The following is a 14,434-nucleotide window of genomic DNA, read 5'->3' as shown; positions in this document are numbered from 1 at the left end:
GGCCACCATCAAGCTGATCTTATTGGTCTTTCGTCGTAAAGAAGCTAGGAGAGAGAGAGAGGAGAAGATCGTTGTTGTCTCTTGTCATCGACAATGTGATTAAAAAAACTCTAGAGAGAAATGTTGATTTTTCAAACTTGGAAAGAAATGCGATAGATTTTTAGTTTTTTAAATATTTTAATAAATGATAATTTTATCCTAATAGTAATAGTAAAATTTAACAAATAGGTAGGTGTTTAGATTTTTGATAGTTAACAAGTGAAAAAAATTTGTATCAAACCTAGGGTGGACATAGTGATTTGGCTTTTTTATTTTAATTTTCCACCAACCAAGCGCGCGTGGTCGTTTTTTTTTTTTTTAAGTTTTCCACCATGCGGATGCGCATGGTCGTTTTTTTTTTTTTAATCTTGCACGATTATTTTTTCTTAAATGGTGGTTATTTTTTGTAATTTTCCGCGATTATTTTTTGTAATTTTCCACAGTATCCAAATAAACTCGTTCCAACTCAGTGAACGAATTAAACATAAGTCCCCAACTCTCCATGTTTGCCAGCATGAAGCTCCTGTATAATTTCTAATCTTGGTCTCCTTCATTATACGTCCTATAAACATGAGGAATTTAATACCTGCGTTGAATTGGGAAATTAGGGATTTCATTTTAGGAAATGATGCCTGAAATCATGTTATCAGGTTCAGTGGTTCACCATTTCTCATTTGATCCGTCCACAAAGAGAATATAACCGACAAGCCAAAGGCACCGGATGGCAAGAACAACACGCGTGAATTCCAAAATCAGAAGCCAATTGTTAAGTCCAACCGAGAAAGAAATCGGATATAATGGCGATAGGGATGACTTGTGGGATTGCAACCAGTTATGGAGAGCAGGATAAGGCAGGTCCCGCAGCCCGCGTTCCATCGGAATATGCCAGTGTTGTAATTGTGGAGTCTTTTTTGAGGATTGTGGTAAGGTGAAGACCAGGGTGTTTGGAGCAAATAACAAGGGTGGCGGGAACGCAAAGAGTCGATTAAAGGGAGGTTGTTGGCGGTGATGAGGCGGGTAACGACGGTTAAGCGGGTGGTAAGCAGTACAAGACTCTTGCGATGGCGTGTGTGGCCAAACGCAAGAGCATTAAGAGAAAATCATGTCTGTCCAATCGCAAGGATGCATGTTTGACAATACGTTTGACATATTTATCTGAAATTTATATTTTTAAAATTACAAATATATAATTTAATCATAGTAATTTAATTTATAATTTTTCTTGTTCTTTTCTTACTTATTACAGCGCAGCTTCGAGGTTTCTTTTAAGCTCATTTATAGTATTCACAAATCCGTCTAAATCTTTATCCGAGCTTCCCCCTATATTTACTGCTTTAATGGCAGCCTCTCTCAGTTGTCTGGCTTTCAGTCTTTGTGGCCCTGTTCCATCCACTGACTCATCAAACAACTGAGCCAGGTTTGTTGGCTCAAGAATATTCTCTACATTTTCGCCAACTCGGATCCCCACTCCCCATTCATCAACCAAGAGCTGTGCATTCGTGAATTGGTCAGCGCTCATCGGCCATGTCAGCATCACCACACCCGCCGAAACTCCTTCCAAGGTCGAGTTCCACCCGCAATGCGTCAAGAAGGCGCCAGTGGCTCGGTGTTCTAATATGGCTACCTGTGGAGCCCATCCTTTTATGATGAAACTCCTTCCCGCCACATGTTCTTCGAATCCATCTGGAAGGTCACCGTCGTCGTCTCCTCCGTTTTTCTCCGTGCCTTCCCGTACGACCCATATGAAATGGACCATACTTTTCTCCAAACCGGCTGCTAACACCGCCGTTTGTTGCGAATTTAAAACCTGACGGCTACCAAAACATATGTAAACGACCGAATCGTCAGGACGAGAGTCTAGCCATGTGAGGACCTCGTGAGTTGGCATCTCAACCCAATCATCATCCGGAGGCGGCAGAGGTCCCACTGCCCAAACACGGCCGTGGCCGAGATCTTTTTTAATATGATCGATATAATCACGTTCCAACTCAATTGCTGAGTTGAACATGACCCCCCAACTTGCTTTGTCTTCAAGCATGCAGCTTCGGAAGAGATCCCAATCAGGGTTTCCTTCTTTCCCTTCTCGATAAATACGTGAGACTTGAAAGCTGGGGTAAGTTGGACAATTCGGAATTTTCGGAAACGATATCTGAAAATTTCCTTTACCAGGATTTTCAATCTTTGGTAAGTCAGTCCACAGAGAATATGATATACACAGTGATAAAGCGGCGGAGGACGAGAACACGACACGTGGCACGCCAACCTCGGAAGCCAGCTCTTGGGTCCAGCCGAGTAACAAATCAGACAGAATAGAAACGGGGGGTGAAGCGTGTGAATTGAACCAAGAAAGGAGTGCAGGATAATGAAGTTCACGCAATCCACGTATCGTATTGAGAAGTCTGTTTGATGAGGAAGAAGTTGCTGGCCTCGACGGCGTGGGAAGGACTAAGGTTTTGAGCGAGGAGGAAGGATGGAGTAAAGAGGAGAGGTCAGGAGTGAGCACAACGGTGACGTTTAGGCCGCGGGTGAGTAAGCGGTGGGTGAGATCAAGGAGAGGGATAATGTGGCCTGAGGCTGGGTATGGATAGACAAGAATATGTGCTCCGGGAGTCGGCATTTTGAAACGTTGAGAATGCTTGTTTTGAGAGCTGTTGTTGAGCTAGTTACGTAAAGTAGGCTTTATAGAAATGGGGAAGGAACAAAAGCCATACTTTGGTGCTTTCGTATAAGTCCTTCTTACTTAGTTGTCGATACGCGGCTTATTATCGTTTGTCAATATTCCAAGCATGGAAGTCAAATTTCGGGGCCCGCCCCGACAACAAAGCACTAAATCTGAACCCGGGTAATACCAGGAATTTCACCGGAAGGCCGATTAACAGGTTTGGTTATGTGGTTGCTGTTGCTGCTGCGTGATGGCTACTTTACTTCAGGGGATGCTTGCTCTGTTGCTAGCGTTTGTGGTTGCTCTGGCTTTGCGTTCAAGTAAGGTTTTTGTTGGCTAGCTGGTTGTGTGGTGGCCATAAGTAGTGCTAGCCTCGAACCGCTCTGACTCATACTCCAAAATTAGTTTGATTCAAATTTATTTAATTCGAATTTTAATTGAGTTTGAATTAAAAGGTTTGATTTATTTTAAAATTGAACTAAATTTTAGATAGAGAGACTTTGACTTGGTTTGGTTCACAAGTTAAGTAAATGACTTGATTCAGTTCGAATTTGACTTATGATTTTATTTGAATTATGTTAAATAATTATTAAATTATGTCATTCTATCAATAAATTATTAATTTAAACTATAAATTTGAGTTACATATTTGAATAATGAATTTAAACTATATATTTAAATTAAATTTGAACTGAATTATTTTTCTTTAAACTATTCTTAATATTAATTTAATAAATTCGAATTAAACTATTTTTATTCGAATTAAAATTAAATTAAAAGGTATTCATAAACTATTCTGAGTCATATCGATCTCTAGCAATAAGGTGGAAACGTTTCAACCCTCACCTTCTTTTTATGTCATTAGAGTGTCACATTAAGAAGAAATACAATATTATCTATAAAAATTCAAAGGGAGAAAAGAATGCGCTTTAGGCTGTTGCCACTTTGATTAATCTAGAATCAGTTCGGTTCTTTGGAACAGTGAAAGGAAGCAGCCCAAAGGCTCTACATTCGAACAGCTTAAGATGAAATAAGCATGGCCCATTTATCTCATGAGCTCGGCCTGGCTTGTTTGGTTGACGTCTAGTTTCTGCCGTGGCTTGCCGCCAAACATTGGCTTTGGCCTACGGACTTCCTCATTCCGCACTGCTACAGTTATACTTGTGTAACTTATGTTAAATTGTTGTTTAATGAGCCAGTGAAAATTGAAGATGGTTAGTTGAAAATTGAAATTTGAACTCCAAACTTCTGAAGTTCAACTAAAATTTTGCCCAGGCTTCTAAATAAATTACGTTCATGTTGAATTCTTATATTAATTAGGGCAGAAGGTAAATAAAAATATAAAGAAATTAGTTATAATAGACCTAATTTTTAACGTGATTAAGTTCAATTTTCATAAATTTACATACATAATTTTGTAGATAGAATGGATTGCATCCTAAGAAGGTTTCAGTTTTAGACAAAAAGTTCTAAAAACAGTTGCTAGATTTTTATAGGAACCTTGAGTGTATCTTAGGGTAGCTCTTGTGTAATGTCCCTATTACTAGTGTTGAGCTCAACTTAATCTCACTTGTCTCTGTCTATTTGTATTGAACCCTCGTAATTATATGATAAAAATAAAAAATTATATTTAAATAATTAAATATGAGTAAACTTAATTCAAAAATGATTCTCAAGATCTAATTTTAATCTAATTAAACTAAAATAGAATAATTACATTAATAACATGATTTTATGTATATAGAAGAATGAAAAAATAATTTTGTAAATATTAAGAAGATCACTATCTTGTGAAATTCAATTTTTTGTTTTTGAGAAGTAAATTAATTTATACCTCTAAACAATTAGTGGATTGAAGAAACATTTAGTCGTTATTACTAGTTGACCTAAATATAACCTGATGGATATTTTACATTAATTCAGATAAGACAAAGTTCTTCTGAATAAAAATTTACAATTTACTATGGAAATTAAAAAAAAAAAAAGTTGACCAACTACTATGAATGGCAATGCAATGTGTTCAGCAGCTTAGATGTTTCATGAAAACAATGTTCATGTTAAGCAAGTAATATTTTAAGCAATATTATAAGCTGCAGTTTCAAAACACAGAGTGATATTCATTTCAGATGCAGGATTAGTTATCAAGCATCTTTGAAGCAAAAGATAATTATACATAATTCAAGTTCCTTGTTGATGTAAATTTAGCTGGAGAAACATAAAACTGAAAAGGAGAACCCTAGCTTTTCCTACAGAAATAGGGCCAAAACTTGGAAAGAAAACAAGGTTATGGCATCACATTTTCTCCATTCAAAGGCTGGTTATTGTTGATTGGAGGACGCCGCGGGGTGTTTCCCGGGTAATCTTTACTCATCAGCTTCACAATTTCATCATCAAGAAACTTCTGAGATTCAACGTTCCTAAAGGTACCACCAGAATCCTGGAGTTCTCTTTTTTCTGAAATTTCTGGGGAACCTGCCAACTTGCTTATCCCGGAAATTTCCAGGTTTGGAGAGTTCAATGATTTTGCCCTCTCCATGTCTCTTTCATCCTACATAAAAATTGAAATTTCAGATCTTAAAGAAAGAATTAAAATGGAATACAAAAAAGATAAAAGTAAGAAGAGAAAGACCAGCTGATTTCTCTGTATGAGTTCCCAGTTCCCCAAGTGCTTCATATTTAGAGAATAATCCTTACCTGCATCCAGACATTAAACTGCTTAAATTGAAATTATAAATAAACACCCTTTTGCCTTAATTAATTTACTAGGATAATTTTATATAATTTGGCTCAATAGTTTTATATATATATATATCACTCGTATTACTGTAGATCAAGCATACTGTAGAAAGAAATGGACATTTTTAGAAGCAACTGTTTTTCCACATTGATGTATTTCCTTGTGTTTACATACAAGTATGATATTCTTCCGCAATGAACTCACTGCAAAAATCTATCAAAAAGGAAAGAACAAACTACTGGGAACAAAATTGGAAGAGTTGACAAGATAATAACTCTTGCTGTATTTGTGCTAGCTTCACTTCATTTCCTCAGTTATTCCTAGGTGGATGAGATCTTGGGACATGGTAATCAGCACTAAAAGCTGTAAAACCACCCGTTTTGACCTTCTCATGATGAGGCTGAGGACTTCTATTTCTGAGTTTGCTTTTTATATTCAATTTTCCTTTCCTTTCAGGGTTACATTTTCCTACAGAGTGAGCTGCACCTGAAATTGAATCTTCTTGATGCACAACTTCCTCTTTCTTTGAGTCCCTTTTCAACATCCTTTTCCTTCCTCCAAGCACAGCCGCGCCAGGAACACCATCTTTCTTTTCAACATTTGTCGAGCTCCTTCCTAAATCTTCAAGCTCGCTCCCTTGTGCAGCTACACTTGTCTTCCTATCTGTAAATTCAACAGACATGGCTTAAGCTTATGCATGAATTAACCTCGTTCATTCTGACTCAAAATGGAAACATAAATACCTTGGTGGGTATGCGCAGTGGAGTCTTTTACATGAACCAATACCAACATAAGCACAAAACAAATAAACTTTAATGGCGCCATTTTTGTCTTCTGTCAAGTGGGAGAGAAGAGGGTCTTTATAGATTCCAACCCAAGTCAAAACTGCAGTTCCAGCTTCCAAGGCCTTCTTTTATTTCAATTACTTGATAAACTATAATTCATATCAACATTTAGTTACTTAGGGAAACTCAAAAAACCAAAGCGGTGTTCAAAACTTTGAGTTGAAAAGTTGTAATTGTTTTCTGGGTTGGCTTCAAAAATGTCAGGGAAAAGGTCTGCGACCGAGCCCGCGTGGAATAGAAGATACGGGTGTTAGAGCCTGTCTGCCGCCATGCATGCAACGAGGAGAGCTTTGTCTCGCTGGCCAACCTTTGGCTACACAGAAAGCTCCACAGATTTTATTTTTATATTCTTCTGTAACTCTACTCCCCAAACAAACATATAAATTAAACTTCCCAAAGGTTAATTTTTTGTGTTAATATTTGATCATCTGGTATAACGTAAAAGATGTGAAACAATCAAAGAGATTCACGGCTGCCAAAGTTGGACCACCGCACAGTTTTTAAGGTAGTGGAAACAAACCGGGCTTAGAGTAATTTAACAAGCTGTAGATTCCAAGAGGCTGCAGAATCAAAGTTAAACAGTTGACGAACTTGAACAAGTGATCTAGCATTGAATCACTAAACCGGCATGATTAACAACAATTAATACATTAATACAAGATTAATATATGATTAAGATTAACAACTTTAGAACACAAGGATGTGCCTTCCAACTTCGTATCAGTGGATTCATCTTGAAAATGATGCTAAAAAACAAATTCTTTCACTGACGGTGAAGAAAAAATTATGAAATTAACATATAAAAGATTAATTTTCACAATTATTTACATTGGATTTTGTGACATTTAGGTAGACTAGTCAATCTACTTTGATGTAAAGTAGATTAAAGTTGAAATTGATCAAAAATACGTAAATTGAATAAAGAATTAATTAGGTACGCTGATCACAATATTAGGTATATAAACACTAACATGATCACTGGGTGATTAAGATACTAGGATTAACAGGTGAATATGCATTGAATTTAATTAATCAAGAAGAAAGTTTATTTTATGACTAAATATGGCCTAATTGATATCATTAAATGGGACTGCAGGACTTCATAATATTGATAAATATATAATGTTTGGCAGTGAAAATTAACTAGTAGCGGCCATTAATGAAAATACTTAATGCCCACCAGAGAGTTTCATCATCGGGAAAACAAGAATTAGCCAATTATTGACTAAGTTTTGCAAGAACAGACACAAATATTCGAAAACAGTGGGATGTTTCTGAATTCTGATGATGGGAATGCCGTGGAAGAACTGCCGTTCAAATTATTTCTTGGGTTTAAGAGAGTTTGTACCCTAAAGTGTACGGGAGAGCTGCTTTCTAGGGTTTAGGGATTCTGAATATATGTGGATTTGAGTAGGCGCACTGTAAAATTTGAAGAGTTGAAAATTAGGGTTTTGGTTTGCGAGTTTAGAATTCAAAATGGGTTTAAAGAAAGACAAGTTGGCTTAGCTTTTAAGAACATTGTCACATGGAAGCCATTTCCTGTTAAACATATTTTATTATCATCAAGATGAACGATACTGTTTGTATCACCAACAATCTCATGAACTTGTGCCTAAGTTTTGTGAACAACTATTAGGGTTTGTAGCCCGTAAAAAATAATTTGAGTGTTTAAAGATTTAGAATTCTTACATGAGAGGTTTGGATTCAAAACTTGTCAATAACATATTAAAATTAAAATTTTGATTTATTTGATATATAAATTATAAGTCCGGTTGTTGATTGATTTAAATACAAAGGACAATCCAATTTAGGTAGAAGATTTTGTCTGATGAGAAAATAAGTCAGCAGAGAAATCAAGAATGCAATTATGTATTCATTTGTTTACCATATCTAAATTCATTCCAATTAAAATAAGTCATGCAGTATTGCAATCTTTCGCGAAAGAAATTTCCAATAGTCAGATTTGATTATTTTGTCACATGCTATATTATTAATTTTTTATTGATCTAAATTTGCTTTGATTTTAGAATTTCTTTTTTTAAATAATTGTATACTCATTTAAATCTGTAGATGGGGGGTTAAGGAAAAATAGTGGAGGCTAAAAAACTTTTTTTCCTTAAAGGACAATATTATGTATATCTAATTTTAAATTTTAAATTTTAAATTAATAATTATTTAATTATATAATAATATATAATTTAAATAACTAATTTAACATTTAAAATATACATAATTTTATCGAAAATTAAATAGATAAAAGCACTTGATGGGTCAAAAGTAATGGTAAAATATACCCATATTGTGGGCTGACCTACTCTCTGACAACGGGCCAGTTTCTCATTTTTCAAAGCCCAATTAAACCAACTGTTATTGTCACATTTTGGTTCGCCTGACATGTCACAGCACTTCCCTCGCGCGAAATCTATAAAAGGTGTCCAAAATTTCCCGCCAAAACAAAAACCAGATCTGAAAACACGTTAAGGAGTGAAACAAAAACTTGCACAAAACCCTAACAAACCCGTTTCTAATCAAACATTTAGACGCCAGCCATGAAAGTTCGATCGGTGAAGCTGCGAGAGGCGCACAAGTCCAGTGCCGGTGGCAATGGCTCATTCTGCTCGATCTTGTGGGACCTACAGGGACAACACTTGGTCACTGCCTCATCTGCAGAAACTACAATATCCATCCACGACTCTCTCCTCCCTTCAAATCCGCCTAACATTCTGCGCCACCATCGCGATGGTGTCACCGCCTTAGCTCTGAGCCCCAATTCCACTTGTTTGGCTTCTGGATCTATTGATCACTCCGTTAAGCTCTACAAGTTTCCAGGTACCGTTTAAACGCTCTTTGTTTTAGTGACTTATAGTTTAACTTAATTGAAAATTTGTTGGGCTTTTTTGGTTGTGATTTTTAATTTATAAATACAAAATATAATGGAAAGTGATCTTGATGTTATGTTCTGTAAAAATGTTTTTATAAAATGAGAACTATCTTATAAATTTCATTCACAAAAAGCCGAAAACGCCAGTCCTGAGTGTTATCGATTCAGGATATGTTTTCATTATAAGACATATATTTGTACCAGTCACTAGAGGTGCTGTTTTTAATTTCAAATTCTTTTTAGAGGATAACTGGAAAACGCTAAATTGAGTTATTATTTTCATATTTCAATGCTACCAAAATATTAACAGATCTCCTTTGAATTAGGTTGTTAAATTTTGATATACACAATGGTTTGTTTTAATAGTTTGGCTACATCTAATCAGCTTGCAGCGACAATTCCATTTATGCTTGTTTTAGCAATTGAAGTAACAAACCTAAGTAGATGCAATAACATTAGGTTGATTAGTAATTGTTACTTGTTTATCAGGAGGAGAATTTCAGACTAATGTTACTAGATTTACATTGCCAATTCGAGTCCTTGCATTTAATAATTCTGGGAGCATGCTGGCTGCTGCCGGTGACGATGAAGGCATTAAGCTTATCAATACAATTGATGGTTCAATTGCAAGGGTTCTTAAAGGGCATAAAGGACCTGTTACTGGTTTAGCTTTTGACCCCAACAGTGAATACTTGGCGTCAATTGATTCAATTGGGACAGTAATATACTGGGAACTTCAATCTGGGGTAACACTACATACTCTTAAATGTGTTGCTCCTGACACAGGTTTTGATCTTTCTATAATGAATGTGCTTTGCTGGAGTCCTGATGGGGAGTCCTTAGCTGTCCCAGGTTTGAAAAATGATGTGGTCATTTATGATAGAGACACAGCTGAAAAGTTGTTTTCTTTGAGAGGCGACCATGTGAAGCCCATTTGTTTCTTGTCTTGGTCACCTAATGGCAAATACATGGCCACTTCTGGTTTGGATAGGCAAGTTCTCATATGGGATGTTGATAAGAAGCAAGACATTGACAGACAAAAATTTGATGATAGAATATGTTGTATGGCATGGAAGCCTATTGGCGATGCTTTGGCTGTTATTGATGTTACGGGGAAATATGGTGTGTGGGATTCAGTTGTTCCTTCATCCATGAAATCTCCTACAGAAGGTATTCCAAATTCACGATCAAGGAACAGTAACGGGCTTCTTTTGTTTGATGAGGAGGAGGAGGAGGAGAAGGAGCAAGAAGTTAGTGTATCTGGAAGTTTAAGTGACCTTGGGGAAGATAGCCATGGTGAATCTCAACAACCTAGCCGGAAACGGTTATGGAAACAGTCTGTAGCTGATGAAGAACTGGATAAGGATGTGAACAATGATTTCTTGTTTCCACAGAATGAGTCCAGGAAAAAGGCTTATACAACTCACAAGGAATACTCTGATAAAAGAAATGGATCAAGTGTAAGGACATCTAATAGGATGAAAATGCAGGAGGCTTTTCAGCCAGGTTCTACCCCTTTACAGCCCGGAAAGAGGTCCTTCTTATGCTATAATATGCTTGGGACTATAACAACAATTGAACATGATGGCTATTCTCATATAGAGGTAATCAGGCTGTTCTTAATCCTTCTCTTCCATTGCAGTTCTTGTTTCTCTTTCTTTTTCCTCTCCTGTTCCTTTTGGGATAGGTTCATTAATTAATCTGCCTATTAATTTAAAAATTTGGAATCATTCTTGTTAGCCAGGATAGTATATAATTTAGGTTTTATTGTACAATGTACTGAGACTTTACACTCTCTGGAATGCAGATAGATTTTCATGACACTGGCAGAGGTCCCCGTGTTCCATCAATGACTGATTATTTTGGATTCACAATGGCAGCATTAAACGAACATGGAAGTGTTTTTGCAAATCCTAGCAAGGGTGAGAAGAACATGAGTTCTCTCATGTATCGCCCGTTTAGCAGCTGGGCAAATAATAGTGAGGTACGTTAATTGATGTTTAATGTGTCTTTAATTTGAACATATTTTGTTTAAGCAAACTATGCATTCTTTTGCAATGAGCATTGTTATTCTAACTTGTAATGTATACTCCAAACAATAGTGGTCTATGCGGTTCGAAGGAGAAGAAGTCAAGGCTGTAGCACTCGGTACAGGTTGGGTGGCTGCAATTACAAGTCTTAATTTTCTTCGCATCTTCACTGAGGGTGGTTTGCAGGTTTGTAATATGGGCATCATTTGTGTTTTATACATGGGCAATAATTTAAGATGTATGTGTACATCCTTCTCGTGTACATTCAAAATTTCTGCCTTCACTGCGTGAGTTCATGCCTACTTTATGCTCTTTACCTATCAAATCTCTGCTGCCCCTTCATCTCCCAGCTCTCCCCTTTTTTGTTTATCAAATTTACGGGACCTGCAGACTACATATATATGACAGAGAGCTGTTGATAGATCATAGTGGTTAATTATTATATAGAGATAAATATTTTTGTGAACTTCAACATTAAAATCATCACAAGCGAAAAAGAGATGTGAAAATGAGTTGCTTGCAATTGATTATAGCGAGCAATATTTTATTAATACAAGTATGAATGCTGATAGACAAGTTTGCAATTCATAAATATGCTTTGGTGACCTTTTGTTGCTAGTAGATGTGTGTTTTATTGTAATTCTATTATTTTAAATCTTTGATTTAAATCTCTTACTTTTAAGTTGTTTTTGAGAGCTTTTTGCATGTGTTTATCAATGTTGCTAAGTGCAGTTCTTTGCAGAGACATATTCTCTCCCTTGATGGGCCAGTGGTGACGGCAGCAGGCTTTCAAGATCAACTAGCGGTTGTCACTCATGTTTCAGATTGTCTTCCTTCAAATGATCAGGTCTTCTTTTCAGCCTTTTGTAATGCTATAAGACTCAGCTAACTAGTTTGAGGCTAACCTGGCGCACTTTTCCAACAATTTAGTAACAATTATTCTGACAGAACATCACTAAATTTAAAAGTGCACTTTTTTACTGCTTAAAGCTCTCTGTATAAAATAATCTAGTTGCTGCTCGAAAAATTGTCTCCCAGATATGGCAGTTCAATTCATTGGCTTGATTTTTTCAGCTCAAAAGATGTACTGTTTGTTTGAAAGTAGTTCACTAACTTGTTAATTTTCATTTGAAAAAAGGACAGATGCTAGAGTTTAGAGTATTCAATGTAGCCAAGGGAACTCAGCCCTTGAAAGGACGGCTCCCAGTGTCTCCTGGTTCAAGTCTAGCATGGTTTGGGTTCAGTGAAGAAGGCCAGTTAAGTTCCTATGATTCTAAGGTATCCTCTGTTCTACTCTCCTATTTTGTCACCACCTGACTAGTGCTTCGTGACATTGGATCTGAGTTGGTGAGTGAAATACGCAGGGTGTATTGAGGGTTTATACAAGCTTATATGGTGGCAGCTGGCTTCCAATATTCAGGTTCGAGAATTTTCTGTTAAAAAATATGGAGTTTTTCTCGTAACTGGGATTTTCTTGTTTTTTATATATTAATATGTTTTCTATAGATTGGTTTTTCTTCTATAAAAAAGTTCTATTATGCAGTGCTAGTAAAGAGAAGAAGTCAGATGAAAACTATTGGATTGTTGGCTTAAATGCAAGGAAGTTGTTTTGCATTGTCTGTAAAAATCCGTACTTTTTCCCTCAGGTACGATTGCACTTCTATGACATTATTTCTTGTGTATAGATTTCTAGTCATTTAAGAACTATTTTTGTCTTCTTTACAGGTTATGCCTAAACCAGTTCTCACTCTGCTAGATCTTTCATTTCCTCTTGCATCCTCTGACCTGGGAGCAGAAGCCCTTGAAAATGAGTTTATATTGAATAACATTCATCTCTCAGAGGTTAATCTCACCCACCAAATATATCAGCCTTTATTACTATTTCATCAGTTCTTGAGCTCGTTAATTTTATATTTCAACAAGCCCGTTGTGTTTTAGAGAATGTCAGTTTTATTGCAGAGAGTTGGTTTTCCTCTAAACTGATCCATCTGGGAAGCTTTCTTGAATTTATCTCTTATGATGTTCACTTGCATAAAATTCTTACATGTACATTCATTCTTTACAGACTCTAAAAAGAATGGAAGAACTGGCAGAAGCTGGTTTTGACACTGGTTCACTGGACGATGAGGCTTTCAATATAGAAGCATCTCAAGATAGATGCATCTTGAGGCTTATTGCGTCTTGCTGTAATGGTGAGTCTTTAAAATTTGTAACAAACTCATGAATGTGAATGCAAATTAATTCTCCAGTCCTGTCCCTCTTCACATTATCTAACTTCTGAAACTGTTGTAAAGTTCTAAGCGGCTAGCTATGCTTGTGATAATTGTTTTAGGTGACAAGCTTGTGAGGGCTATGGAACTTGCAAAGCTTCTATCGATGGAAAAATCCGTGCAGGGTGCAATAAAGCTTGTTACTAAACTGAAACTCCCAAATTTGGCAGAAAGGTTCAACAGCATACTGGAGGTAACCCTTCAATAATCAAACACAAAAATTTGCAGTTCTCTACTTCAATTTATATTATTGTGTGGTTTCTCACATCCCACCGATTCGATAACAGGAAAGGTTGCTTAATGAAGCCAAGGAGAGTCCAAATACATACCACAAGAACTCAACTGGTGAATTGTCCATCAGAGGTGATGTTACAGTTGGAAAGGCCTCAACTTCAACCGAAAGAAGTAAAATTTCAGAACCTATTATTCCATCATCTGCAGGATCATCTGACCATACATTTACGAAGAAAGAAATACAGACAGAGGGAGTTAAGCTTGGTCATGAATTACCACATCAAAACCAAACTTCAAAGGTAGAGAATATCAAGGGCTTAAGGAATAAAGAGGAAGCAGCAAATTTATTGTCAAGGCCTGCGGACAATCAGGAGAATTTGCCAAAAGCTGGAGAATCGAATCAGGCGAAACCTCAACGCCCATCTAATCCATTTTTCAAGTCATCAGTCAAGTGATATTCACCAACGTGACAAAAAGAGTGATCACAGATGAGATGAATATGCTAAATTGAAACCACATCATCCAGCAGATCATGTAGAAATGATTCATACGGGCATTCTTGGGGGATCATCTTGCTGGTATTAAACATTTTGTGCACAATGCTTTAGAAAGAACCATTGAACGGGATCTGCATCTGTAAATATGTATTTAAGAAGCATAAGCTTCATATTTTATTCAGAGTTCTTACATTTTTTTTTTCTGAGGAAAATTTGAATTAAATAAGCAGACGGGTTGA

The 14,434-nt window shown here is 36.5% G+C and overlaps 2 protein-coding genes across 2 annotated transcripts; one reads left to right on the top strand and one right to left on the bottom strand.

Annotated features, from left to right (window-relative positions):
* Window positions 1-1,226: 1,226 nt before the first annotated feature.
* On the bottom strand, window positions 1,227-2,745 carry LOC123195834 (flavonol 3-O-glucosyltransferase UGT89B1-like). Its single transcript, XM_044609689.1, has one exon. It carries the CDS (start codon window positions 2,654-2,656, stop codon window positions 1,280-1,282), a length of 1,377 nt encoding a protein of 458 aa, XP_044465624.1. The 5' UTR covers window positions 2,657-2,745; the 3' UTR covers window positions 1,227-1,279.
* Window positions 2,746-8,755: 6,010 nt separating this feature from the next.
* On the top strand, window positions 8,756-14,396 carry LOC123196302 (WD repeat and HMG-box DNA-binding protein 1). The gene is made up of 12 exons (XM_044610274.1): window positions 8,756-9,112; window positions 9,654-10,768; window positions 10,972-11,148; window positions 11,267-11,380; window positions 11,937-12,041; window positions 12,338-12,472; window positions 12,559-12,614; window positions 12,738-12,840; window positions 12,920-13,036; window positions 13,260-13,386; window positions 13,527-13,657; window positions 13,752-14,396. Exons 1-12 carry the CDS (start codon window positions 8,833-8,835, stop codon window positions 14,151-14,153), a joined length of 2,862 nt encoding a protein of 953 aa, XP_044466209.1. The 5' UTR covers window positions 8,756-8,832; the 3' UTR covers window positions 14,154-14,396.
* The last annotated feature ends 38 nt before the right edge of the window (window positions 14,397-14,434 follow it).

This window comes from Mangifera indica, chromosome 14 (assembly GCF_011075055.1).
Source record: "Mangifera indica cultivar Alphonso chromosome 14, CATAS_Mindica_2.1, whole genome shotgun sequence".
Classification (NCBI taxonomy): Eukaryota; Viridiplantae; Streptophyta; class Magnoliopsida; order Sapindales; family Anacardiaceae; genus Mangifera; species Mangifera indica.
The sequence above is the reverse complement of the archived record's forward strand: the minus strand, read 5'-3'. Positions and strand labels throughout refer to the sequence as shown.